The 26,520-nt window shown below is 42.9% G+C and overlaps 2 protein-coding genes across 4 annotated transcripts in view; both read right to left on the reverse strand.

The window, feature by feature from the left end:
- The window catches only part of LOC105526276 (histone H2B type 2-F), a 30,053-nt gene extending 17,092 nt beyond the window's left edge, over positions 1-12,961 (reverse strand). Inside the window, exons 1-2 of one of the 3 annotated variants that reach the window (XM_011962221.1) lie at positions 12,541-12,959; positions 2,540-3,930 (exon numbers count right to left, since the gene is read on the reverse strand). In XM_011962221.1, the coding sequence (XP_011817611.1) occupies positions 3,921-3,930; positions 12,541-12,917 (387 nt within the window). In that variant the 5' untranslated portion in view covers positions 12,918-12,959 and the 3' untranslated portion in view covers positions 2,540-3,920. Of the gene's footprint in view, positions 1-2,539; positions 3,931-12,540 lie in introns of those variants that run through there. The other 2 variants (XM_011962220.1, XM_011962219.1) reach the window with 2 other exon arrangements.
- The window catches only part of LOC105526283, a 26,055-nt gene continuing 12,114 nt past the window's right edge, over positions 12,580-26,520 (reverse strand). Inside the window, exons 3-6 of the mRNA XM_011962227.1 lie at positions 19,979-20,097; positions 15,342-15,538; positions 13,877-14,289; positions 12,580-12,904 (exon numbers count right to left, since the gene is read on the reverse strand). Of these exons, the coding sequence (XP_011817617.1) occupies positions 13,878-14,289; positions 15,342-15,538; positions 19,979-20,097 (728 nt within the window). The 3' untranslated portion in view covers positions 12,580-12,904; position 13,877. The remainder of the gene's footprint in view (positions 12,905-13,876; positions 14,290-15,341; positions 15,539-19,978; positions 20,098-26,520) is intronic.

A 26,520-nucleotide genomic window follows, 5' to 3' on the forward strand; every position in this document is an offset into this window, starting at 1 on the left:
CCATGGCTTCCTCCTTTGCATTGGATTAATTTGCTAGAGCAGCTCCTGAAACTCAGAGAAACACTTGTGTTTACTAGTTTATAACAAAAAATACAAATGAAAAGATGCATAAGGGCTCAGCCTCCCAAAGTGCCAGGATTATATGTGTGACCCACATGGGGGAAGTAGCATGGAGCTTCCATGCACCCCCACTGGGTGTGCCGCCCTCCAGGAACCTCTACATGTTCAGCTATCCAGAAGCTCTCCAAGCCCTGTCCCTTTGGGTCTTTACGGAGGCTCCGTTACGTAGGCCTCTCTGATTAAACCATTGGCCATTGGTGATCAGCTTAACCTTCAGCCCCTCTCCCCTCCCAGGAAGTTGGAGGTGGGCTGAAAGTCCAAACTCTCTAATCCTCCCTTGTTCTTTCTGGTCACCAATCCCCATCCTGAAGCTACCCAGGGGCTGCCAGACATCACTCAACTCATTAATAAACAAAAAGACATCACTTTAGTGTTTCTAAGGATTTTAGGAGTTGTATGTCAGGAAATGGGATTGAAGACTAAATATATATTTCATAATAGCACAATCTTTCAGCTTATTTATGTTCTCCTGGCTATATCTATCCTGTTCTGGATTTATCCCTTGTTGAATTTTTACATCAATAACGAAATTGTAAATTTTCAAGGCGTGGGAGCGCCCAGTTACTTGGTATATTTTCCTGCCTCCTTGAACCAAATGACTGCACTCACTGCTGGGATCAAAGATGTCAGTCACCAGCCAGACATGGTGATTCACACCTGTAATCCCAGCACTTTGGGAGGCCAAGGTGGGTGGATCCCTTGAGCCCAGGAGTTTGAGACCAGCCTGGGCAAAATGGTGAAACCCTGTCTCTACAAAAAATACAAAAATTAGCTGGTTGTGGTGGTGCATGCCTGTGGTCCCAACTACTCAGGAGGCTGAGGTGGAAGGACAGCTTGAGCCCAGGAGGTTGGGGCTGCAGTAAGCTGAGATCGTGCCACTGCACTCCAGCGTGGGCAATAGAACGAAACCCGGTCTCTAGAAAACAAATAAAAAGACTTCAGTCGCCAAGGTAGGAGACGGGTGGATACTCCTACTGTAGTACCTGAACTGTCATCCTGTCAGCTGCCCCAAGACCAACTTTTGTCTCCTGGTTCCAAAACATGTGGATCATTTTTTGGTCCACTCCTGTCTTCTGCAGAAGTCCTCCTTGGCACTCTTCACTGTTACCCCATCTGCCATCTTTGTCCATTTTTTTATCATTTCTAGGAATTTGGGGTAGAATATGAGAAGAAAGCAACATATCTTCAGTACACAATCTTGAATCAGTAGCTATTTTTCACCTGTGCATTAGAGACGGGAAACTTGCAGAGCACTCGACAGGACTTCCCTACAACCATCAACTAATATTTATTGAATTGCTTATTAGTAGGAAACATTAAGCAATTATCCTTCATAAAAACATGAAGTAAGCATTACTATATTCCCAGTTTTAAGGTGAGAAAACACAGATTAAAAACACCCTAAAGAGCAGAGCCAGGTTACACACCACGTGGTCCGTCTCAGGAGCCTGCACTCTTTACTAATACACTATACGATGGCATATCCAGATGATTTTGGGAACACATTATACTTCTACCCTGCCAGGAGGGCCAAATATATTTACTTTGTCATCTCTGTGCTGTAAGGGGCCACATTTCTATCCATCAACTCAATGTACATTACTCAAGCCTGCTTGTAATTCATATGTTATTTCCTCATGCCAGGAAGAATAGTCACAGTTCTGTTTTGCTACTCTTTTATCTTTGAGACTCAAATTCCCCCCTCCCCACTATAAACGATTTGCACATACTAGTCTAGAAAGATTTATCTAATATGCTACTTTCCCCCACAGACACATCTCCACAATCACAAACACCATGAAATAAACTTCTCTTAGACAAATGAAAATTTTTCTTACCTTTTTTCTCCAGGCTAAGGATCAGAATTCAAGTTTTACTTGGTTAACTCTCCAGCTAATCCAAAAGCTGTCTTCTTCTCTATAGATGCTTGCTGTTTCAGGGGGGCAGGTGGGAGTTATTTAAGAATAATTTCCATTACCTAATTCCTTGATACTAATGTGAAAAAATTATGAAAATCAGAGGTCAAATACTTAAAAAGATCCAGGAAAAATCTCCTACAAAGACACTTAAATAAGCAAAATCATCAAATTTTCATAATGCGACAGGGAGAAGATTGAAGATACCAAAAAAAGCAAGTATGTTCCTTTGCTAGAACTAATCCTATGGCTGATATATATATATATATATATATATATATATAAGTTAATCAGCATACCTTTCTCCTGCTCATTATTCTACATATATAATATGGGTCTTAAGTAACTAAACATTCCAAACTAGATGAAATATAGTTCCAGAGAGAAAGTATAAGTAGTTTAAGACTTAACCCTTTGTATTAGAGTTCTCCAGAGGGACAAAACTAGTAGGGGAGACATATACCTATATCTATAGATGATAATAGATTAGATATAGATATAGATATATTAAAGGGAGTTTATTAAGGAGAATTGGCTCACATGATTACAAGGCAAAGTCCTACAGTGGGCCGTCTGCAAACTGAGGAAGAAGCCAGTAGTGGCTCAGTCTGAGTCCAAAAGCCTCAAGAGTGGGGAAGCCCACAGTGCAGACTTCAGTCTGTGGCCGAAAGCCCAAAAGCCTCAGGCAAGCCACTGCTGTTAAGTCCAAGAGTCCAAAGAACCTGGAGTCTCATGTCCAAAGGCAGGAGGAACGGATGGAGGCATCCAGCACAGGAGAGAAATGAAAGCCAGAAGACTCTGCAAGCCAGCTTAGCCCGCTTCTTTCTCCTGCTTTGTTCTAGCCACCCTGGCAGCCAACTGGATGGTACCAACCCACATTGAGGGTGAGTCTTCCTTTCCCAGTCCACTGACTGAAATGTTAGTCTCCTCTGGCAACACCCTCACAGACACACCCAGAAACAATACTTAGCTATCTAGGTATCCTTTAGTCCTATCAAATTTATACCTAATATTAACCATCACATCCTAGAATTTAGAATTTTCTTAAGAACATTGAATGACCCTTGCCTAGGGTTGTATCTGTGCTGTGGCTGAAGTCTGTTTTAGACTCCTGGCCTAAAGAATTTTCCTTCAATGCATTGAAAAATGTTAATCCCACAAACTAGAAACCAAGACTTTTGCAAAATCAAAACATCATTGAGAAGGCGGGTGTGAGGAAATCAAGCCTTTATCTTTAGATATATTCTATTCCTAGGTGTTAAAAACACTAATATGAAATAGTGGTATGGATCTCCACCTACCCTCTGGTAATCTGCAGTTATTGCCCTTTGATCATGTAAAGCAACTGAGATCATTTGCTCCTGACTTCACGTCACTAATCTGTATCTTTCATTTTTTGCTCCAAGTGTTCCTTCTTCTGAGTGCCGAGTGCTGCTCCAGTACCTAGATTGATCTCTCTCTCTCTCTCTCTCTGTCTCTCAATATCCAACCAATCCCAAGCTGTATTATCTCTTTACCATCTTTGGGAAAGTGGACCAGTATCCAGGCTTGGATAAGCCAAGGAAAAATACTAAGGAACTGCTTAAAGCTCTAGTAGTTCTTCTACTTTGCTGTTTTTGGCTTTGGCCATCTAAAGCAAAGTTCCTTGGATTGGTTGACAGTGAGATACTCTCTAGATTCTTGTGTCTCTTTTTAGTAGGACCATCTAAAATGTATCATCCATTGTGTAATGAGTTCTTGACCAAAGAAAAGAAATTTGAAGGTCTTCGGACTCTGTCATCTTCCTTGTTTGCCACTCTTTGGATTGTAATTTGAAGAGAAAAAAATCTTCCTTGTTTTCTTGCGAAAATTTTGGATGCTGAGTAGTTGGCAAGAACAGTACAGCTAGAAAATGCTGGAAACAGGCCGGGCGCGGTGGCTTGCGCTTGTAATCCCAGCACTTTGGGAGGCCGAGACGGGTGGATCATGAGGTCAGGAGATCGAGACCATCCTGGCTGACCCGGTGAAACCCCGTCTCTACTAAAAAACTACAAAAAACTAGCCGGGCGAGGTGGCGGGCGCCTGTAGTCCCAGCTACTCGGGAGGCTGAGGCAGGAGAATGGCGTAAACCCGGAAGGCGGAGCTTGCAGTGAGCTGAGATCCGGCCACTGCACTCCAGCCCGGGCGACAGAGCGAGACTCCATCTCAAAAAAAAAAAAAAAAAAAAAAAAAAGAAAGAAAGAAAAAGCTGGAAACAATTTAACAAGCAGAAATGATTAACTCAGAAATCATCGACATAACTCCACCAACCCCACTTTTAAATTTCTGTTTAAACATTTCCCAAATTATTTGCACATTCTTCTTTTGGCTGTAAGACATTATTTTCTCTATGCTAGCTAATAGTTTTCTAGATAATTTCTATTCCCTTGACTTGTTCTTATGTTAAATCCTCAAAATTAAGAGCTTTCAGCTCAAAAATCAGAAATAGGAAAGAAGTGTTTAATGAAATGATTTCACTTTTTTCTGAAAGTATTGACGTGAAGTATTAAAAGCATCATCTGATAGAAAAAGAAGGTACTTGCCAAATATTATATCGGCCTTTATAGAGCACTAGTAACAGACACTAGTAACACAAAGTCTTTTGTTTCCTAATTTATTCTTTTCCTAATAGGCCACATAGCAGACACTGAAGGTTCTACGTAACAAAGGTCCTACAAGTAAATTGTGAAAATGCCTTATTGGATGGTGTTTCTAGAATACAGAAGGTCTTATTTCCTTAACGCAAGATGCTTAGGGAAGTTACTCTCAAGTCACCAGAAATCTACTAAAGCACCACTTGCTGGAAAATGGAATGTGCTTTGGAAGCACAACAGTGCTCTTTCAAGTGCCTTCCTCACCATAACAATAATAAGAGCAACACTGATCAAATATTTACCATGTTTCAGCCACTGTACTAAGTGCTTTGGGTACATTACCTCATTTAATCTTCATATCAAGCCTAGAAGATAGTTTCCACTATTTTTCCCACTTTACAGGGGAATAACTTGAGGATCAATTTGCTGTAAAGAAGTTTATTGATCACAACAAGTAAAGAAACTTTTCCAAGGTCATACAGTCCTTATGTGGGGAAGCTATACTCAAAGCTGATGTTCATCACCACTACAGGATAGTGCCTTCTCAGCAAGAACTACTCTTACAGTGCTAAGAGGAGAAATGGGCAAGGTGGTAAGAGCCAGAATATCTGTTGTTGATGTTGCAGATACAGCTCTGAACTTATGACCCTAAAATGATCTCCACCCTCAGTTGCCTGAGATGCCTTCAGCATGATATGTGATCATGTGAAAGCTATGTTATGTGTATTATTTTTACTACGTCTTCTGCATCCAGATAGGTAGATTGCTTTTTTCCTCTAGAAAAAAAAACTGAAAAGAACTAAGATAAAAAAACAGGGAGATCTTAGCAGAACCAAGGCAGATTAGATTATATTAGCCTTGAAAATGGTGACAGCAATCAGTGATGTTTAACCTGAAATAATTTAAATAATTATCAGCAACTTACCAGAGCTACGTTCATGGACCACTGGGATCTCTCTTATTTGCGTCTCAGTCTTCCATAAAGTGAAGGGACTATAATTGTCCATCTTCAAGGTTCCTTCTAATTGTGACTCATGTATAACCCCTTGACTCTTTTAGGAGATTTCTGGCAGTTAATGTCAATACTACCCTTCATATTGCTTCTGAGTTAGCTTAGGTAAGGTCCTTAAATACCCAATGACTTATACTCTGAGGCTTCTAAACTGGTATGTGGACCTTGGTGGTTGCAGCTTCACCCAAATCCTCATTCTGTGTTGTGCTGTCCCTAATTTAGAGGGCAAAAGATTTCAAACTCAATTGTTTCTTGTTAAATTCAACTCTTGGAGCTCCACCTGTCATAAATACAACCCCATTTCCCACGTACTCAATTCCTTCTGTTTCTTGAATCCATCATTCATCCCAGATATTTAGTGCCTAATGTATTCTAGACATAGTTCTACATAATAGGGATAGAGCAGTGTATGAAACAAAGTACCTTCATAGGACTTATTCTGAGGAGGCAGGAGGGGAGACAAATGATGTATTACTCAGATATAGTCTAAGTTATTATAACAAATAAGTTTTTAAAAACAGTGGCTTGAATAAGATACAAGTTTATTTATCTCTAATGTAATAGTCCAGGGCTAACAAAGCAGTTCTGCTATCCTCATCACAGGGCTTCTGCCTCTGGGTCCAAAGTAGTTGCCCCAATTCCTGCCATCACGTCTGCACCCCAGCCAGTGCAGAGGGTAAGAGGGCAAGGGCAACACATACATATTCTTTTTTAGGGCACAAACTAGAAGTAATATATACAACTTCCATTCACATCTCATTGGCCCCAAACTTTGGACAAACCCAGATGCAAGAGAAGCTGGTAAATTAGCCTTTAATTGAGAAGCCATGCGCCCAGAAAGCAGGGAGTTAAAGTATACAAGGAAAGATCATTTTTATGGATATCAGTCTCATTCAGAAATAAACAAGTAAATAAATACATTAGTATTCAGATGGTATATGGAGAAAAATTAAGAAAGTTATGAGAGGCCGGGCACAGTGGCTCACACCTATAATCCCAGCACTTTGGGAGGCCAAGGGGGGTGGATCACACGGTCAGGAGATCGAGACCATCCTGACTAACACAGTGAAACCCTATCTCTACTAAAAATACAAAAAATTATCCAGGTCTGGTGGCAAACACCTGTAGTCCCAGCTACTCGGGAGCGGAGGTTGCAGTGAGCTAAGATTGCACCACTGCACTCCAGCCTGGGCAACAGAGTGAGACTCCATCTCAGAAAAAAAAAAAAAGTTATGAGATAAGGAATACCAAGAAGTGAGGAAAGAAGAGGAGGAGGCTTGTTATCTTACCTAAGATGTTCAGGGAAGACCTCAATGATAGTTGGTAAGGTAACTTCTCAGCAGAAGCTTACAATAAATTAGGAAGCCAGTCATGCAAGTATCTAGGGAAGAGCCTTTTGAGAAGAGGAAATAGCAAGTGCAAATAGAAGGGCCTTGATGTATTCAAGGAAGTACAAGGAGAAAATTATGATGAAATGGAGCAAACTAGGGAGTGGTAAGAGAGAAGGTCAGAGAAGTGAATGTGGGCCTTGATGCTGAAGCCATTGGAGGGTTTTCTGTTGGGGAGGAGTAAGGGAATGATATGATCTGACTTACATTTCAAAAAGTGTACTCTAGCTGCTTTGTGGGAAATACAGGAGGGAGACAGTAGAATCAAGGAGGCCATTTAAAAAGCCATTGCAAATATCCGAGATGTGGAAGCTTAGAGCAGGGAAACAGTGGTGAAGGTGGTGAGATGTGGTTAGATGCTGGACCTATTTTGAGTCAAGAGGATTTTCTGAAAAATTGCATTTGGAAAATAAGAAAAAGCTTATTCACTCACCATCTAATAGTCACACCAGTCTATAATCCCAGCACTTTGGGAAGCCAAGCCAGGTGGATCACTTGAGCCCAGGGGTTCAAGACCAACCTGGGCAACATAATGAGACCCCATCTCTACCAAAAAACTCTAAAAATTAGCCAGGCATGGTGGCATGTACCTGTAGTCCCAGCTACTCAGGAAGCTGAGGTGGAATGATCACCTGAGCCTGGGAGGTAAAGGCTGCAATGAACTGTAATCATGCCACTGCACTCCAGACTGGGTGACAGAGCAAGACCCTGTCTGGAAGGAAAAAAAAAAAGGGCAGGCATGGTGGTTCACACCTATAATCCCAGCACTTTGGGAGGCAGAGGCAGGCAGATCACCTGAGACTGGGAGTTCGAAACCAGCCTGGCCAAAATGTGAAACCCCACTTCTACAAAAATATAATAATTAGCTGGGCATGATGGCTGCCATGTGTAATCCCAGCTACTCGGGGGACTGAGGCAGGAGAATCACTTGAACCTGAGAGACAAAGGATGCAGTGAGCCAAGATTGTGCCACTGCACTCCAGCCTGGGTGACAGAGTGAGACTCCATCTCAAAAAAAAGAAGAAAGAGGGAGAGAGAGAGAAATGAAAGAATAATCACACCCCAAGAAAAGATAACCTCAAGAAAATCAAGCTACGACCATGGTGAACAACGCTCCAAGGGTTTTCTGATGCTGTAAGCTGAATATGATGGGCATAAATTGTTTTGCACTCTGCAGGTAGGAGGGTGGAATAGCCAAAGCTGTTCAATATAATATTAAAAAATAAAATCTCGATTGAAGTAAAATAAAAATTTTCTTAAGAGATATATTAAAGTAAATGGAAATGTTACAACCTGGATGAGGGGTAAGGAACTAATAACCTCTAATCACAGAATAAAAATGGAATGATTGAGAATTCCATCTACCCAAATCAGACAACTAAAAAGGTGAAAGAGGTTACAGTAAAAATTGGGTAAAACTAAATCTTAAAAAAAAAAAAAAAAAAAAAAAAAAAAAAAAAAATTCCAGAGGATATGTGATACACTCGTCACAAAGAAAATTCCAGTTGAATCTTATGGACTTGAGGAATGGATACCTTTGTGTCTCCATCACTTAGCACAATAGCTGGTACCATGTAAGTTCTCACAGAATTTTCCTAAACTCTCCAACCAGAGGCAACCTTTCACTCTCAATTCACATAACATTTCCTTCTTACTCCTCTTTTGGGAATAACACATCTTGCTTTAATTGTATTTATCTTTATGCCAGTTTAATTCTCTCTTTTAGATTCATTTACATCTTTGTATCCTCTAGCTCATTATTTTTTCAAAATAAAATGGATTCAAATAAAAAATTATTAAAGAGGTAAAGTAAAAGAAAATATTACAACCTGGCTGAGGGGCAAAAATTATACGTTCAACGTATATTTGATAACACATACTGAGAAAACACGGCCTACTTTTACTTTTCAAAAGTTTGTTCATGTTGATATTGTGGGACCTAGAAGATTTTTATCAAGTTTTCTATTTTTGCCAAGTCATATGATCTGTTACACTTCAGCTAGAGTTAACCAAATGTAGAAAAAAAAAAAAACTTCCATAATATCTAGTAATTCTCCAAAACAAGCTTGTTCCTTCCTTGTTGAACACTGACATTCTTTGATAACTAACTGTATCCCACAGAGGTCATGTACTTATTTCCCATATGTTGTCCTATGCTTCAATTCCAAATTCAGTTGCATTGACTTTTACAACAGCTTTAGGAACTGCGCCTAGTTTTAAAATACATTATTTGTCTACAAATTATGACAAAAGATTAAACTGTCATCTTTGTAGGTTTCTACACATACTCCAACTCATTCACCAATCCTTGAAAAGATTATGTAACCAATCTCAATGCCCTGACCCAGGCCAAGCCCATTTCTACATGTGCAGTGTTCTCTGGATCTGATATTTAAAGCCCCTTATCCTGATACTACATACCTTTTTTGTCTTCTGGAATGCGCCTCTCTTCTCATCCTTTTTCAAGGCACTAGAAACGCAGACCATTTCTCCGGCACCTCAAACCATGATGAGAAAGTTCCACTCGAATTTCATCATTTTGGCTACGTAGATACATTGGCTCAAGGGAAGATGCCAAGTGTAGTACTCTACCATTCTGAAGATTTTTGAATCTGTAACAGTTGTGTCAACTGGGCCAATAATTATGAAGGGCAATAATCAAGAGTATCCATGCTGGCCGGGCGCAGTGGCTCACGCCTGTAATCCCAGCACTTTGGGAGGATGAGGTGGGCAGATCACCACCGTGGTCAGGAGATCAAGACCATCCTGGCTAACACGGTGAAACCCCGTCTCTACTAAAAATACAAAAACAAAATTAGCCGGGCATGGTGGTGGGCACCTGTAGTCCCAGATACTCGGGAGGCTGAGGCGGGAGAATGGCATGAACCCAGGAGGCAGAGCTTGCAGTGAGCTGAGATCATCCACTGTGCTGCACTCCAGCTGGGGCGACAGAGTGAGACTTCATCTCAAAAAAAAAAAAAAAAAAAAAGTATCCACGCTAAAGAAGAAAAAAAGTTGGAAAACAGGTAGAGAAAAATATTTACTGGAGTATTTGAACCCACCACTCTCAGATCAATTTTCTAGTGTTCTGTTGACTGGGCAACCAGTCAACAAACTTTCACTGAGAAGCTATTTTATAGCAGGCATTGGGATACCTTGTGGACTACCAAGAAGCATATGTCTCTAACAGAAGACAAACAAGAAAATGTAAAAACAAGAAAAAGAAATTGAGGAATAAGGCTACAGTTTACAAAGCTACACAATTGTTCATTGTGCAAGGAGTGAGGCCTTAAGAAAAGACTTCCCTGTGAACTACAATGAGATGAAAAGGTTTCTCAGAGTGAGATTTGAACAAGAGTTTAAAGAACTGACAGACTGATAATAAGTTTCAGGTAGTCTAGAGGACTGAGTACTAAAACTCAGAACAATGTAACAAAAGCACAGAAGAGAAAGTTAGGATGTTTTACATGACAGTAGAACATTTAGGCTAAGCTGGAGGACTTGGGAGAACAAGTGAAGAAGGTAAGTTTTGGCTAGATAATAGGTGGCCTTTAGTTTCAGAATGAGGATTTGGAAGTTAATCTTTTGGTCAATGGGTAATAAATGATGGTATTTGTGTAGTTGAGCCAGTTGACAATGCTTTAACAACTTCAAAAGGCCCTGAAAGACATGGTCCTAATCCATAGGAAAAAATGAACTCCTGACTTTAGAACCCTAAGGTAGGAGGAGATTGGATAGACTCTCTTATGGCCCAACTGTATAGAAAATAGACCACTTCGGCCATCTCACTTATTGAGTAACCTTTCCTACCAGAAAATGTCCTATATATTATTTCTTTTCTTTCAATGGAAAATTTGGATTCTCAGTTATCTTTCCCTGACCTCTTGTCTGGTGATCAGAAAAAGATGACTAAACTGGGAATCTTAATTTTCTAGTGGAAAAAAATCATGTATACTGCATTTTATATATAACTTTTAATTGGGTGTAAATTTGAACTCCAACATCATAAAAATTATTAGTAAAATTCATTTTAAGCACAAAGTTGTTAATTCCCCCAAGATTTATCAAGAATGGCTTAATTTCAAAGACTGTCAAGTTAATTATAAACTAAGATTTTCCAGTTGCACCAAGGGTATATTTTATTTGGCAAAAGAAGCATCCACTGGCTTTTGTCAGGATGAGTCTTGAGTTATACAAGTTTTGAACTGAGAGGTCTTCAGAAATTCATCCCACATATTAACTGCAGCCTTCTCTACACCACAAATTCCCCTCCACTCATCCTCAAATTGTTTCCTTTCTCAGAACATCTGTGACACAAAGACTGTGACACACCCACAGGTCGATTAACATGAGTACCCAACACCTGTTAAAACATCCACACTCCTGAGAACACTAAAAACCAACCACCTCGTCAGGTCCCATCTCCAGTCTAGCTGAATCAGGAAACCTCAGGATAAGCACCTGGAAGCGGGTTTAACAAGCGCAAAGGTGATTCTTATAATTGGGAAAGTTTGTTACAGAACCAAGACACGGTCCTTGCCCTGGAGGAGGTATTTTCCCGTGGAGAAGGACCTGTAAACAGCCTATGAAGTGCTCAGCTTTCACCAAGAACAAAACCATTGGCTGGTAGGGTTAAGGAAAAGTTCGATTTATATGAGGATTAAATCCTGAAGATTAGGGATGTCTTTGGGCGCTGGGGTCTCTCAATCGCCAAAGATCGACATTATAGGCTAGGTAGCTTTGTCCCCCCAGACTGTCCTGTGCCTTATGCTTACTTAGCACTCCCGGCCTCTGCCCATTGGACACTTGTAGCACCCCACCTGACAACCCAAAACATCTATAGATATTGCCAAATACTCCATAGGGGGTGGGGGCGGTAGCAATATATCTCCCTGATTGAAGTCACTGGAATGGAAGTTAGGGGAGGATGGCTAAGTCAGGACTTACAAAAAGGCTAAGGGACGAAAGCACATGGCTATATTAGACAAAGTTTGTGACAGACGCCTGTAGGTATATGGTTAAGGAAAACAGATTAAAACACTAAGAAATAGAAAGAGGTTGGACTGAGGGCTTCTCATCTGTATGGGAAATCTCATCTGTGTTCACTACTTTCAGAAAAGAAAAGGAAAACTACTTTGGAGAGGCTAAAGGTTGAAGGGGTGGGAAACCACCCCGCGCCTTCCTCCCTCCCTCACTCCCTCCAAAACATCCCAGAACGATAGTCAAACCTTTCTAATCTCTTAGTACAGGTAACTAGCAACTCAGTAAGACTAGGCGAGGATGACTGAGGGCCAACTCATTACGGGATTACAGGAAACTCCTTAGTCCTAAACCCGAATGCATCCGTGACCATGGTCACAATTCCTACCAGACCAAAAGCTATCCAACGCGCTGACAAGTGTTTACAGCTGCTATCTCGATTACTGAAGTGGCTCTGAAAAGAGCCTTTGGGGTAAGGTGGTTGATCTATTGCGTCCCTTGCACACCCTTACTTCGAGCTGGTGTACTTGGTGACCGCCTTGGTGCCCTCCGACACGGCGTGCTTGGCCAGCTCGCCCGGCAGCAGCAGGCGCACGGCCGTCTGGATCTCGCGGGACGTGATGGTGGAGCGCTTGTTGTAGTGCGCCAGGCGGGACGCCTCTCCCGCGATGCGCTCGAAGATGTCGTTGACGAAGGAGTTCATGATGCCCATGGCCTTGGACGAGATGCCGGTGTCGGGGTGGACCTGCTTCAGCACCTTGTACACGTAAACGGAGTAGCTCTCCTTGCGGCTGCGCTTGCGCTTCTTGCCGTCCTTCTTCTGCACTTTCGTAACAGCCTTTTTGGAGCCCTTCTTGGGAGCAGGAGCGGATTTTGCTGGATCCGGCATTTTTGCGCGAAAAATGCAACAGAGACTGAAAGAAGTAATTCCCGACTACCACAAAACGGGCTGGTTACGCGCTACTTATAGAGCTTGTATGCAAATGAGGACTCACAAAGTGCTGCGTTTTTATTGGTTAACTTACAATGGTGTCGTCAGAGGGGGTGGAGTCTATGTAAATAATAGATTCTGGTCGTGCTTCCTTAGTGGTCACTGGAACAAAAGTCTTGTTATCCAATCAGAATGGTCCATTTCACACTAGCCAGTTTTAAGCTAGGTGAAGCGATAGTTTCAACGGCTAGGGGTTTTTTCTTGGTTTCCACTTTCCATCACAGACTTGCATACGGAAGAAATCTTAACGCCAGCTAGACAAGTTAACTCTTCCCTTGTTTTTGCATTTTTATTCTATACTTTGTGGAAATTTTGTTCTCTTCCTTGAAATAATACCTCAGCCCACACATTTTTTAAAATCGCCAGGTATTTACTCCCGCCCGCTTAAATTACTATTCCGGCTTGGGCACTGCCTGTAGTATGCAATGAGGAAGATGCTGAGCTTTAATTAAACGTATACACTTCTTAAATAAACCAGGAAACGGGTTTATAATTTTTAAGGGACTCGCCCCACCCTTACACTCACGGTCTTCCACATCTCGAAACTCCCATTGTCTCTTGCCGCCATGCAAAACTTTACCCACAGAATTGGGAGCAAGAGCTCTGGCCTTAAACCAGCGTGAAAAGGAAGGCTCGGCCGGAACCACAAGGACCATGCCTCTGTGGCTTTTTCTACCGCCAGCCAACTCGCGGCTGGGTTTTGGGCTCTGTAACGTCACCCACCACTACGAGTGCCCCTGGCCCCTGACCGGTGCGCAAGGCAGACGCACGCTAGATGGAGAGCCGGTACAGCTGCTCTTGATGAAAACGGCAGTGGCTCTGAAAAGAGCCTTTAGATCGACCACTTAAAAATATGCCTTAGGCCCTCTCCCCGCGGATGCGGCGGGCCAACTGGATGTCCTTGGGCATGATGGTCACGCGCTTGGCATGGATGGCGCATAGGTTCGTGTCTTCAAATAGCCCCACCAGGTAGGCTTCGCTGGCCTCCTGCAGCGCCATCACGGCAGAACTCTGGAAGCGCAGGTCCGTCTTAAAGTCCTGCGCGATCTCGCGTACCAGCCGCTGGAAGGGCAGCTTGCGAATCAGCAACTCCGTAGACTTCTGGTAGCGCCGGATCTCCCGCAGGGCCACGGTGCCGGGCCGGTAGCGGTGAGGTTTCTTCACCCCGCCCGTGGCCGGCGCGCTCTTGCGGGCAGCTTTGGTGGCCAGCTGCTTCCTCGGGGCCTTGCCGCCGGTCGACTTGCGGGCAGTCTGCTTAGTACGGGCCATGCTGTATCATTGTTACGAGAGAGGCCAGGCAGTCTTATTTATAGACATAGCTTCGTCTTGATTGGGCCTGAAAAGGAAATTTTCAAACTTGTTATCTCATTGGTTAAAATTCAATCCTATTTACCGGGTGGAAGATTGTTCTGCTAATCTTTCTTTCCTTATTATTTCCCCCTTTCCCGATTCTTTTCTGTAATTTTATCGATCACGGGTCGTTTTTGAAACGTTTCCTTTAAATTGGTGTAACTTTTGTAAAAGCAATGTATAAAGCGTTTTGCATCCCATTTTAACAGATTTTTTTTTTCTCAGAATTCAAGTATGGCCTTCTATGAGCTATCAGCCTATGTTTCAGGTTACCTGTTACTGTAGCTCTTCTACCATAGCTAACATTTATTTCACATCTGGCATTTTGGTCAGCAAGTTAGATGCATTATGTACCATGGATGACCAAAGCTTAGCAAAAAAAAATATGTAATTGAAGGAATGGAAAAATTGAACGTATTTATTTGACCTCACAACCCAGCCAAAGACACTTCATCTGGGTAGTGTGCTGACCTATATTGACCTGATATTAGAGTCTCTGCCTTCCTTTAGTCTTTTCTGCCTGCGATGTGGTTCCCTCTTCCTCATCCTCACATCAATGACCAGTTAGGTCTTGCAGATGATAAACTTCTAAATCAAAGAAGGACAACACCAGAAATATTCATTTCTCCTTTACAATGTAGAATAGTTTGTAAATAAGTGCTTATTAGCCAGATTACAAGTTAAAGTTTCAAAGCAAATTATTCATCAATTGCTGACTTGCAAACATTTTATTCAGTAAACTGTTTTATAATGCTTAAAAGTTTAATATTTTTTTCTGTTCTCTATGAAGAGAATAAAGATGCTTTGCTTTTTCAATTTCATGTGCTTTGAAGTATGTATTGTTCAGAACAGTAAATATCATAATGGTTATATAGAAGTAACTGATAGTTAAAAGTTGTAGTAGTTAATATAAAACTTTTAATCATATGCTTATTTTACTTAAAAACCATTACAAGCTATAAAAACTCAAACCTGAGAAAAGCAGGCCCGAAAAGCTTAAAACTTACTTTGATGATGTCATTATGAACTATCTTCCTACTGAAGTAAAAGTAAAGTAAAAGTGATTTTAAGGGGACTTCCTGAACACTAAACACAATGTAGAAATCTGTTAGCTTAATTAATATCTTCAAGAGTCTCTCATGGGCAAAAGCATCCTCCTCTCGAGAGATCTAAAACGTACAAAAGTGTAACTGATGTGAACAAATGTTATTGCTCTCTGTGGTGGTTTTGTAATAATGCCTTACAGACAGCAGGTACTACTCAGTGTCTAAAGTTCTTCTACATACACTTTATCATTTAATCCCTACTCTGTGAAATAGATATTACTTTTCTCACTTTACGGATAAGAAAACTGAGTCTCAGAGAAATTATGGCTTGTCCTGGGTAAGTAACAAAGCCTGTGTAATATTCTAAAGCGAAAGAATGGAACTGTAATGATGAAACTTTCTATTTCATTAGGCTTAGAGGATACCTTTTTTTTTTTTTTCTTTTGAGACAAAGTCTCACTCTGTCACCCAGGCTGGAGTGCAGTGGTGGGATCTCTGCTCACTGCAACCTCCGCCTCCTGGGTTCAGGCAATTCTCCTGTCTCAGCCTCCTGAATAACTGGGACTAGAGGCGCACACCAACACCCCCAGCTTGCTTATTTATTTATTTACTTACTTACTTACTTATATTTTTAGTAGAGACAGGGTTTCACCATATTGGTCAGGCTGGTCTCAAACTCCTGACTTCAGGTGATCCACCCTCCTCAGCCTCCCAAAGTGCTTGGGTTACAGGCGTGAGCCCCACGTACCCAGCCAGTATATTTTTAAACCACAAAAGTGTTTTGCCATCATGCAATCATACCATCTAGTATTTCTCAAACATCTACATCCAACTATTCCCATCAGAAGGGAACACTGCCCCATGGAATCTGGATGATAGCCCAAAGCAGCCCACCCAAGCATCCCATTTCTTTGCAGTATACTTTCTCTATGATGTATGCACTCTTGACCATAATGTATAGATGTGTTCATTTAAATAAGAAAAGGGCATTCAATCAGAAGAGTAAACTTCTAATGGCTATAGGTATCATTTCTCAGAATAAAACAATCAGATGTATAGTTGCCTTAGAAGTCATCTTTAAGAACAGAATTCAGATCAATTGTTAGTTCAATTTCACCTAGTCCGCACGTTGGACAAGAGAGTGACATTTCTGGAAAGGTCTCAATCCACCACTATATCAGAAGCAGCTTTATGGTGCAAAAGAAGCTCTGCTTTTCTGGAGTTGTAACATAGAAGGAATACTCCTCCTAAAATTTTTGAACTGTCCTTCAGCAGAAATTATAAGGGTGTGCAGCTTGAATACTGAGAAGTGAAATTTCATTAAATAGCACGGGGGAATAGACAAGAGAAGATTAAAATTTACCTAACAAGAAATAAACAGGCAAAAGAAAATATTAATAAATGAATTATTAGGCACATAATATTTTGTATGTACATGTGTTTACTTTTAATATAAAAGTAATGGACTAAGTTAAGATAGATGTTCCAATAAGATAGTTTATGTTTCATTTTTGGCTTCAAGTACCCTCAGGGTTATAAGTATCATAAGCTGAGACAAGCTGAATTGTTGGTTTGTGGGTTGGTGAGGCCCTGTGCCTGATTTGATTTTCTCTTGAATGGTCTGCAGCCCTGGACCAAGTTGAAGAAGCCTTGAGAGTGTCAGCTTTTTTCCTTACCCCATTATAAGTTAAACGCATTCCTTAAATATCCTGCTCATTTGATAAAACTTGGCATAGCACCCTTCTCCTTTCTACTGGTCCCAAATACTTACTACCTGTACTCTACAGCTCAAATTTTTTACAATTTCTGCCTTTATTATCTAACATATTCCACTGGAATATGTGTTACAGGAAAGGGGTCCCAATCTAGACCCCTAGAGAGGGTTATTTGATATCCGGCAAGAAGGAATTCAGGACCAGTCCATAAAGTGAAAGCAAGTTTATTAGGAAAGTAAAGGAATAAAAGAATGCTACTCCATAGAGAGAACAACCCTGAGGGCTGCTGGTTGCCCATTTTTATGGTGATTTCTTGATTACATGCTAAACAGCGGTGGGGTGGTGGGCCCCGCCTTTCATCCCAGCCACTCCGGAGGCTGAGACAAGATCACTTGAACCCAAGTGGCAGAGGTTGCAGTGAGCTGACATCGTGCCACTGCACTCCAGCCTGGACCACAGAGCGAGAATCCCTATCCTGCACCTCGCCACCCGCAAAAAATCACTGCCAGTAAGGAACAAACAGCCAAGACGAAGAAGTACTGAGATGTAAAGAGATATAAAATAGGCCGGGTGCGGTGGCTCACCCCTGTAATCCCAGCAATTTGGGAGGCCGAGGCAGGCGGATTACGAGGTCAGGAAATCGAGACCATCCTGGCTAACACGGTGAAATCCCGTCTCTACTAAAAATATAAAAGAAAAAAAATTAGCCGGGCGTGGTGGCAGGTGCCTGTAGTCCCAGCTACTTGGGAGGCTAAGGCAGGAGAATGGCGTGAACCCGGGAGGCGGAGCTTGAAGTGAGCCGAGATCGCGCCACTGCACTCCAGCCTGGGTAACAGTACCAGACTCCGTCTCAAAATAAAAAAAAAAAAAAAGATGTAAAATAATGTGATACATTCTGCGAGAGTTACTAAAGAGTCAGAAAAGCGCAAGAGTGTTTCTTCTCTGCCTGAAGCAGCCAAGGGAGAAGAAGATATCTGTTGCCAACGCTGGGGTGTCACAGGTGCACACTGCAATGCCCGGCTAATTTTTTGTATTTTAGTAGACATAAGGTTTCACGATGTTGCCCAGGCTGGTCTCAAACTCCTGAGCTCAGGCAATCCACCCACCTCGCCTCACAAAGTGCCAGGATTACAGGCGTGAGCCACCACGTCCGGCCTATATATGTATATTTTTTCTAACACTTACATACTTTTTCTTGGTGCCAACAATGTTTTAAACACTTTACATGTATTAACTCATTTTATCCTCACAAAACCCTGTCAAGTAGGTAGTATAAGTATGTCCATTTACAGATTGGGACATGGAGGAATCACAGAGAGGTTAAGAAAGTTTCTCATAGTCACACAGTCGGTGCCAAACCAGGTTTCAAGTCCAGAGTCTCCCTTTAGTCACGATTCAACACTACTAATATCAAAGAAGTAAGATGTTGATGCAGCATTTATAGTAATTTAAAAGATTAGAAATAACTAACAGCCGCGGTGTAGTGGCCCATGCTTGTAATTCCAGCAGGTTGGGAGCCCGAGGGGGGCAAGTTTGTTGGGAGCTGGAGACCAGCCTGACAACACGGCAAAACCCTGTTTCTACAAAACTATAAAAATTAGCTGGACGTGGTGGTGCGCGCACCTGTAGTCTGAGCTACTTGGGAGGCTGAGGTGGGAGGATCATTTGAGCCTGGGAGATTGAGGCTGCAGGCTTCAGTGAGTTATGATCACACCACTGCACTCCAGCCTGGGCGACAGAGACCCTGTCTCAAAAACAAAACAAAACAACCTCTGACAATGTAGGAATGCTGAAATGAATATTAATTCTAAGTAAAAACTCTACCTATCCCAATTAGCCCAAGACCACTACTTAGTCTACCTAAGCCAAGTTTGTTGACTTGTTACGATGAGGGGGAACACACAACAGAGAAACTGGTGGCAGGGTGGTGGGAGGAGGGTGCTCACCAAACAAGAGGAAAATTGGAGTTATCATTGATTTTGGGAGAAGAGTGGAGTGTAGTTTTCATAGGCTCAAAGCAAAGCAGGGCTGTGTGAAAGGGTAGGCATAGGATGGGACTTTGAAGTGGATCCAGGGTCTTGCTTCCTTGGAAACTACGAAGTTGAGATAGAGGTGGAATGCTGTGTTCAGAAATCCCTTACTTGAAGTTTTGCACCTGGGTTGAAAATTACTGCTGTTTTTTTGTGTCAAGGTGGCTTAGGTCCTTCACTGGAAAAGGGAGATGCTTCATTGTTGCTTGATATGATTTCAAGCAGCCAAAGTTCTGATGGTCTGTGATTTTGAGCACAAGTTTCTCGTGAATAAAAAAGGAGAGAGGGGACTTATGAGCCTTTATAGCTGTAGCATGCCCTTGGGAGAAGAATGTTTTCTATTATTTCTAGGCTAGCTTTATCTCTGTTAGTGCAGCCTCATGAATGGCAGAACAGGTTTTGATTTTCTCAGTCCTAGCGAATTTCTGCTTCTCGAAGTGCATGTTAGTGGTAATGTGTTTTATATCTTACTTTCTTATTTTCCCTCCCTTTAATCTATATTTTATTTTATTTATTTTTTATTTTTTTGAGACGGAGTCACACTCTGTCGCCCAGGCTAGAGTGCAGTGGCAGTTCTTGACTTCTTGACTCACTGCAAGCTCCGCCTCCTGTGTTCACGCCATTTTGCCTCAGCCTCCTGAGTAGCTGGGACTACAGGCGCCCGCCACCCATGCCCGGCTAATATTTTATTTTTGTTTTTATTTTTAGTAGAGATGGATTTTCACCATGTTAACCAGGATGGTCTTGATCTTCTGACCTTGTGATCCACCCGCCTCGGCCTCCCAGAATGCTGGGATTACAGGCGTGAGCCACAGTACCCGGCCAATGGAAATGTATTTCTCACTGTAGACTGAGGTCAGGAGAGTGGGCTGTACTGTACACATATTGATATTATTTGTATCCATTCCATGTATCACTTTATCCCGAAGCATGGAATCTAATACAAAAGAAAAAAGCAAAACACAAAACCTAGGCCCAAATTCCACCTTGGCCATGTTTTAGCCCAGTAACTCACATTCCCCAGTGTCTAATCTTTGCCAGAAACTTCCTTATCTGTAAAATAGGGTAAAAGCCTTTTCTTCTTTCCAGGGTTGTTGTGGACTCAAATGAGAGGCTGTTAGTGAAAGGTTTCTGTGAATTATAAAGCTCCTAGGAACCCAATTATTCCTGCTGGCTTGGCCACATAGTCTAGAAGAATCTCTACATAATTAGTATCTAGAGATTACATAATTTACCCATTATTTTCCAATAATTTACCCATTATTCTATTGCTAATATTTTCTATTAGCAATAGAAATTGCTAATATTTTCTATTAGCAATAGAAATTGCTAATATTTTCTATTAGCAATAGAAATTGCTAATAACTATTGATTTATTGTCATGTTGAGACTCTGCTCTAAATACTTTGTATGGACTGTATAGCAATTCATCCCTGCACTAATCCTATGAGGTATGTGTATTTATTGTTACTGTTTTACAGATATTGAAACTAAGACACTGAGCCTCTATTTTAGCCTCATGTCTTCTTTCTTTCCAGCTTTCCCCGGGCAAGTAAATGCAGGCCACAGTCTGCCAGACGCCAACCATTCAGGCTTTTCATTATTATAGGAAGTATCTGGTCAAGGACCACCAACATCTTCCTGTCCTGCCCCGTGAGTTCCCCAAGTGGAGACACAGCCTGTTCCCCAACACCTACACTCATGAACACAGGAGGGTTGGTCAAAATTGCACAGCTTTCATGCTTAGTTTTATACTCAGGTGTAAGTGACTGATAGAAGGGCCTTTTGGAGGTAGAGAGGGCACAGGCTCTGAAGAGGCAAGACCAGGGGAAGCCTGGACCTGCTTCCAGAGTGTCCTCCCACAAGGCTTAGTGCTCAGGACCTGTAGTGGGTTGAATATGTTCCCTAAAGTTCATGTCTATATTCACCCTGAGAGCCTTTAGAGGGAGCCTGGTACTTTATTTCAGACTTCTGGTCTCCAGAACTGTGGAAGATTACAGTTCTGTTGTTTTCAGCTATCAAGTTTGTGGTCATTTGTTATGGCAGCCCTAGGAACTAACACGGGTTGAGTATCCCTTATCTGAAATGCTTGGGACTGAGAGTGTTTCCAGTCTCAGATTTTGGAATATTTGCATGTATATAATGAGATATATTGGGGATGGGACCCAAGACTGAACACGAAATCCATCTATGTTTCATAAACACCTTAATAACACACTGTGCTCCATTTTCTCCAACAACTTGACTTTCTGTACTATAGATAAACATAAATGTTTTCTCTCCCCACCCCCATTTTTTTTTGAGACAGAGTCTTGCTCTGTCGCCCAGGCTGGAGTGCAATGGCACAATCTCAGGTCACTGCAACCACCGCCTCCTGGATTCAAGTGATTCTTCTGCCTCAGCCTCCCGAGTTGCTGGGACTACAGGCACGTGCCGCGATGCCTGGCTAAATTTTGTATTTTTAGTAGAGACGGGGGTTTCACCATGTTGGTCAGGCTGGTCTCCAACTCCTGACCTCAAGTGATCCAGCTGCCTCAGCCTTGCAAAGTGCTGGAATCACAGGCATGAGTCACCGTGCCTGGCCTTGCTTCTTCTCTTTCAAAATCACTGTCACTCATGGGGTATCTGCAGGCCTTTTTCATATTTTCAACAATATCTTTATACCACAGAGCAGAGAATAAACTAACAAACAAACAAAACCCACAGTGAGTAAGGCACATAGGTCTTGGCTCCTACGTGGGGCATTATGGGGAACGTGCTGTTGATGACACTGGCCTGCACACGTGCCATTTTATGACCCTTTGTGAGTGTGTGCACGTTGGAGAAACCGGGCATGTGCAAAAAAGATACATCTCACTGGAAAGGGGCTGGGAGGGCCTTTTTTTTTTTTTTCCTTGGGCTCCCTGAATAAGCTATACATTGTATGACCCATTGTGTGAAATCACGTGTGGCATTTTCCACTGAGGCACCACATTAGTGCACAAAATTGTTCAGATTTTGGAGCATAGGGTTTCGGATTTTCAGATTAGGGATGCTCAACATGTACAACATCCTTGCAACAATCTGGGTGTGAGCTTTCCTCAAGAGCAAGAAGAGCTTGCCACTTCTGCTGTATGACCACGGTGAAGCCAGCCTGTCACCCTCCTGCCCTGGATGACCCCAGGGAGCTCTACAGAGGTCCATGGCTGTGGGAGGCCAGCAATTGTCTAGGAGAGCTCAGTGCCACTTGCAAAGACAACAGATCTCTCTAGAAATTCTGGGCTGAGCAGGTGAAGGCGGCTGGCCAGGCCCATCAAGGAGCCTAGTCAGCCATAAGAAAAGGTTCACTGTGGGGCCCCCGACTTCCCATTCCTGATCTCCTTTTCACCTCTGCTGCCCACTTCCTTTTCTCTTTCCCTCCAAGTATACTTCATACTCTGCTCCTGATGACACTCAAATCTCACCCCTCCCCGCCCCCCGTCAAATAAAAAGAGCCTAGGGGCTCTTGTAAGAACGGTGTATTCATTCCCTAGTGTTGCATTAATAAGTTATCATAAACTTAGTGGTTTAGAACAACACAAATTTGCCGGGTGTGGTGGCTCACGCCTGTAATCACAGCACTTTGGGAGGCCGAGGTGGGTGGATCACCTGAGGTCAGGAGTTCGAGACCAGCCTGATGAACATGGTGAAAACCCCTCTCTCCTAAAAATACAAAAATTAGCCGGGTATGGTGGCACGTGCCTGTAATCCCAGCTACTCAGGAGGCTAAGGCAGGAGAGTTGCTTGAACCTGGGAGGCAGAGGATGCAGTGAGCTGACATCACGCCATTGCACTCCAGACTAGGCAACAAGAGCGAAACTCCATCTCAAAAAAAAAAAAAAGAAACAAACCACCAACAACAAAAAAACCACACAAATTTATTCTCTTATCATTCTGGAGGTCAGAAGCCCAACATAAGTTTTAAGGGGCTAAAACAAATGTCTGAAGGACTGGTTCATTCTGGAGCCTCCAGGTATATAATCCATTTTTTGAATCTTTCAGCTTCTAGAAACTGGCATTTTTTAGCACCTGGACAGATCACTCTAATGTCTGCTTCTGTCATCACACCCCCTTCTCTCTGATTGACCCTCTCGTCTCTCTAAGGACTCATGTGATTATATGAGGGGCTCATCTCAATAATCCAGGATAAGTTCTTTATCTCAAGGTCCTTAATTTATTCACATTTGCCAAGTTCCTCCGCCATATAAGGTAACATAGTCACAGATTCCAAGGATTGGGATGCGGGTATCTCTGTGGGGCTATTATTCAGTCTACTCCAAATGTGCACTCCTCCCTAAAGTACTTCTCTTTGAGCACCAAGGGGAACTCTGCCTTCAGCTAAGACTACACAACTAGCCTGATGGTGGACTGTAGCAACTTGTAGGCAAGGGGTACAGCTCAGGGCAGCTACCCCTCCCTCTTCTGGGGCCAACCTGCAGGATGTTCCTTCCAGAGTCCAGGTTATACTTGCTTCTGGCCTGCAAATTCCTGAGAATTCTTTGAAACCTAGGAGGGGCCTGGGTATCACGCCCTTTTGAGTGAGAATTCAGAGGCCAGTGGAATTAGGGCAATCAGGCACTTCCAGATCATCTACTATGCTCCAGGATGCTGACTTGGAGAGATGAACAAGGCAAAATGCCCATTCTGACGGCACTCAGAATTTCGCAGGGAACTGGAAGGATAAATGAATCTGGGAGGAACTGCTAAACCAGAGGAGAGGGTAAGCTTGTTAGAACCTGAGAAGCATGCTGTCTGAAAAGGTAGAGAAGTCAGGAGAAGCAGTGAGGCCCTCAACCGTGTGTATCACAATGCCTCCTGTCACTTCCTTTCTGAGCTTCCAGTACAAGCTTCTCGGTGGGTGTTTTCTGCCCAAGCACATGAACTTTGGAGACCTCGCACTTTGGACAAAGTCCCTGGCCCTGGCACTTAATAGTTTTGGGAACTTGGGCAAAATACTCAAAGCTTCCTAGTCTGTAAAGTGAGAATGATAAAACCTTCCTTGCAGAATTGTTGTGGTGATGTATAAGACATAAAATAGGAAGCATAGTCAGCAGTCACTGAGCTTAAGGAATGTTAAGTTATAATCATTATTTCTGAACTTTGGTGCACAATATGACCCTGTTGACACCTCCTTTGCCTCCTTGGGACATATTCTCTTCTGGTGGTCCTCATCCCTTTCCAGCTATCCTCTGTGTCTTGGTATTCTCCTAATCTACCAACTCCCATCAATGTTCCTGCTTGCCCAGGGTGCCTGTCTCAGTCTTCTTCTTTTCTCCCTAACCCCTGCGAAGATCTCATCCAATTCCCTGCCTTTCGTTTTCCTTATCGATTTGCTGAGGGCTCACTGACAAGTATCTCCAGCTGAGACCCTTTACTGATTAGAGTAATAACAACTGGTGGATGTGTTCTCCTAGATAGAGAAGAAGAATCGCAGTTTTCAAAGTCGGGAGGGACTTCATGCATCTTTTTGCTTTCAAAAGCAATTTCTGTCTGGGCGTGGTGGTTCATGCCTGTAATTCCAGCACTTTGGGAGGCCAAGGCGGGTGTCTCACTTGAGGTCAGGGGTTCGAGACCAGCCCGGCCAACACGGTGAAACCCCCGTCTCTACTAAAAATACAAAAAATTAGCTGGGCTTGGTGGCAGGCGCCTATAATCCCAGCTACTTGGGAGGCTGAGGCAGGAGAGTCGCTTGAACCCGAGAGGCGGAGGTTGCAGTGAGCAGAGATCTTTCCACTGCACTCCAGCCTGGGCAACCGAGAGAGGCTCTTTCTCAAAAAAACAAGAACAAAAAGAAAAGCAATTTCTTCTCTCTGCAGTCTCCATGTTACTAAAATGTAACATCAACCCCATAGCTCCTCAGGCCACAAACTCCTTTGCTGCCTGCATTCTCCAAATGCCTAAATCACCAATTTTTTTTTTTTTTTTGGAGATGAAGTCTCACTCTGTCACCCAGGCTAGAGTGCAGTGGCACGATCTTGGCTCACTGCAACCTCCACCACCCTTGTTCTAGCAATTCTCCTGCCTCAGCCTCCTGAGTAGCTGGGACTACAGGTGTGCACCACCATGCCTGGCTTTTTTTTTTTTTTTTTCTGAGAAGGAGTCTTGCTCTGTTGCCTAGGCTGAAGTGCAGTGGTGCGATCTGGGCTCGCTGCAGGCTCTGCCTCCCGGGCTCACGCCATTCTCCTGCCTCAGCCTCCTGAGTAGCTGGGTCTACAGGCACCTGCCACCACACCCGGCTAATTTTTTGTATCTGTAGTAGAGATGAGGTTTCACTGTGTTAGCCAGGATGGTCTCCATCTCCTGACCTCATGATCCCCCTGCCTCGGCCTCCCAAAGTGCTGGGATTACAGGCATGAGCCACCGTGCCTGGCCAACTTTTGTACTTTTAGTAGAGAGGAGGTTTCACTGTGTTGGCCGGGCTGGTCTTGAACTCCTGACCTCATGTGATCGGCCCACCTTGGCCTCACAAAGTGCTGGGATTAGAGGCATGAGCCATCACGCCCCGCCCTAAAATGCCAAATCTTATTAAATCTACATTCTACAATTCTGTCACATCCATCACTTCATCTCTGTCCACTCCTAGCATTGACTTAGCTGAGGACATCATCAACTCTGATCAAAGGACCCTAAGTCTAAGTAACAATACCAGTTTCATGGCAGGGCTTCCCTGGAACTAGGCTGGATGTAATGAGAATTTTCAAGAGAATGTGAATTGCTCTTTACTTGATTTTCTTTCTTTCTCTTTCATTCTTTCTCTTTCTTTTCTTTCTTTCCTTCCTTCCTTCCTTCCTTCTTTCTTTTTTCTTTCTTTCTTTCTTTCTTTCTTTCTTTCTTTCTTTCTTTCCTCTCTTACTTTCCCTCCTTCCTTCCTTCCTTCCTTTTTTCCTTTCTTTCCTTTCTTTCTTCTTTTTGTTTTGAGATGGAGTATCGCTTTTGTCACCCAGTTTGGAGTGCAATGGTGTGATCTCAGCTCACTGCAACCTCCGCCTCCCGGGTCCAAACGATTCTCGTGCCTTATCCTCCTGAGTAGGTGGGATTACAGACGCCCGCCAACAAGTCCGGCTAATTTTTTTTCTGTACTTTTAGTAGAGATGGGGTTTCACCACGTTGGTCAGGCTGGTCTCGAACTCCTGACCTCAGGTGATCCGCCCGCCTCGGCTTCCCAAAGTGCTGGAATTACAGGAGTGAGCCACCACGCCCAGCGATTTTCTTTCCTCAGCCTCCCGAGTAGCTGGGACTACAGGTGCCCGATACCTCGCCCAGCTAGTTTTTTTGTATTTTTTTAGTAGAAGCGGGGTTTCACCGTGTTAGCCAGGATGGTCTCCAACTCCTGACCTCAGGT

Source organism: Colobus angolensis, unplaced genomic scaffold, assembly GCF_000951035.1.
Source record: "Colobus angolensis palliatus isolate OR3802 unplaced genomic scaffold, Cang.pa_1.0 Scaffold584, whole genome shotgun sequence".
In the NCBI taxonomy this organism is placed as follows: Eukaryota; Metazoa; Chordata; class Mammalia; order Primates; family Cercopithecidae; genus Colobus; species Colobus angolensis.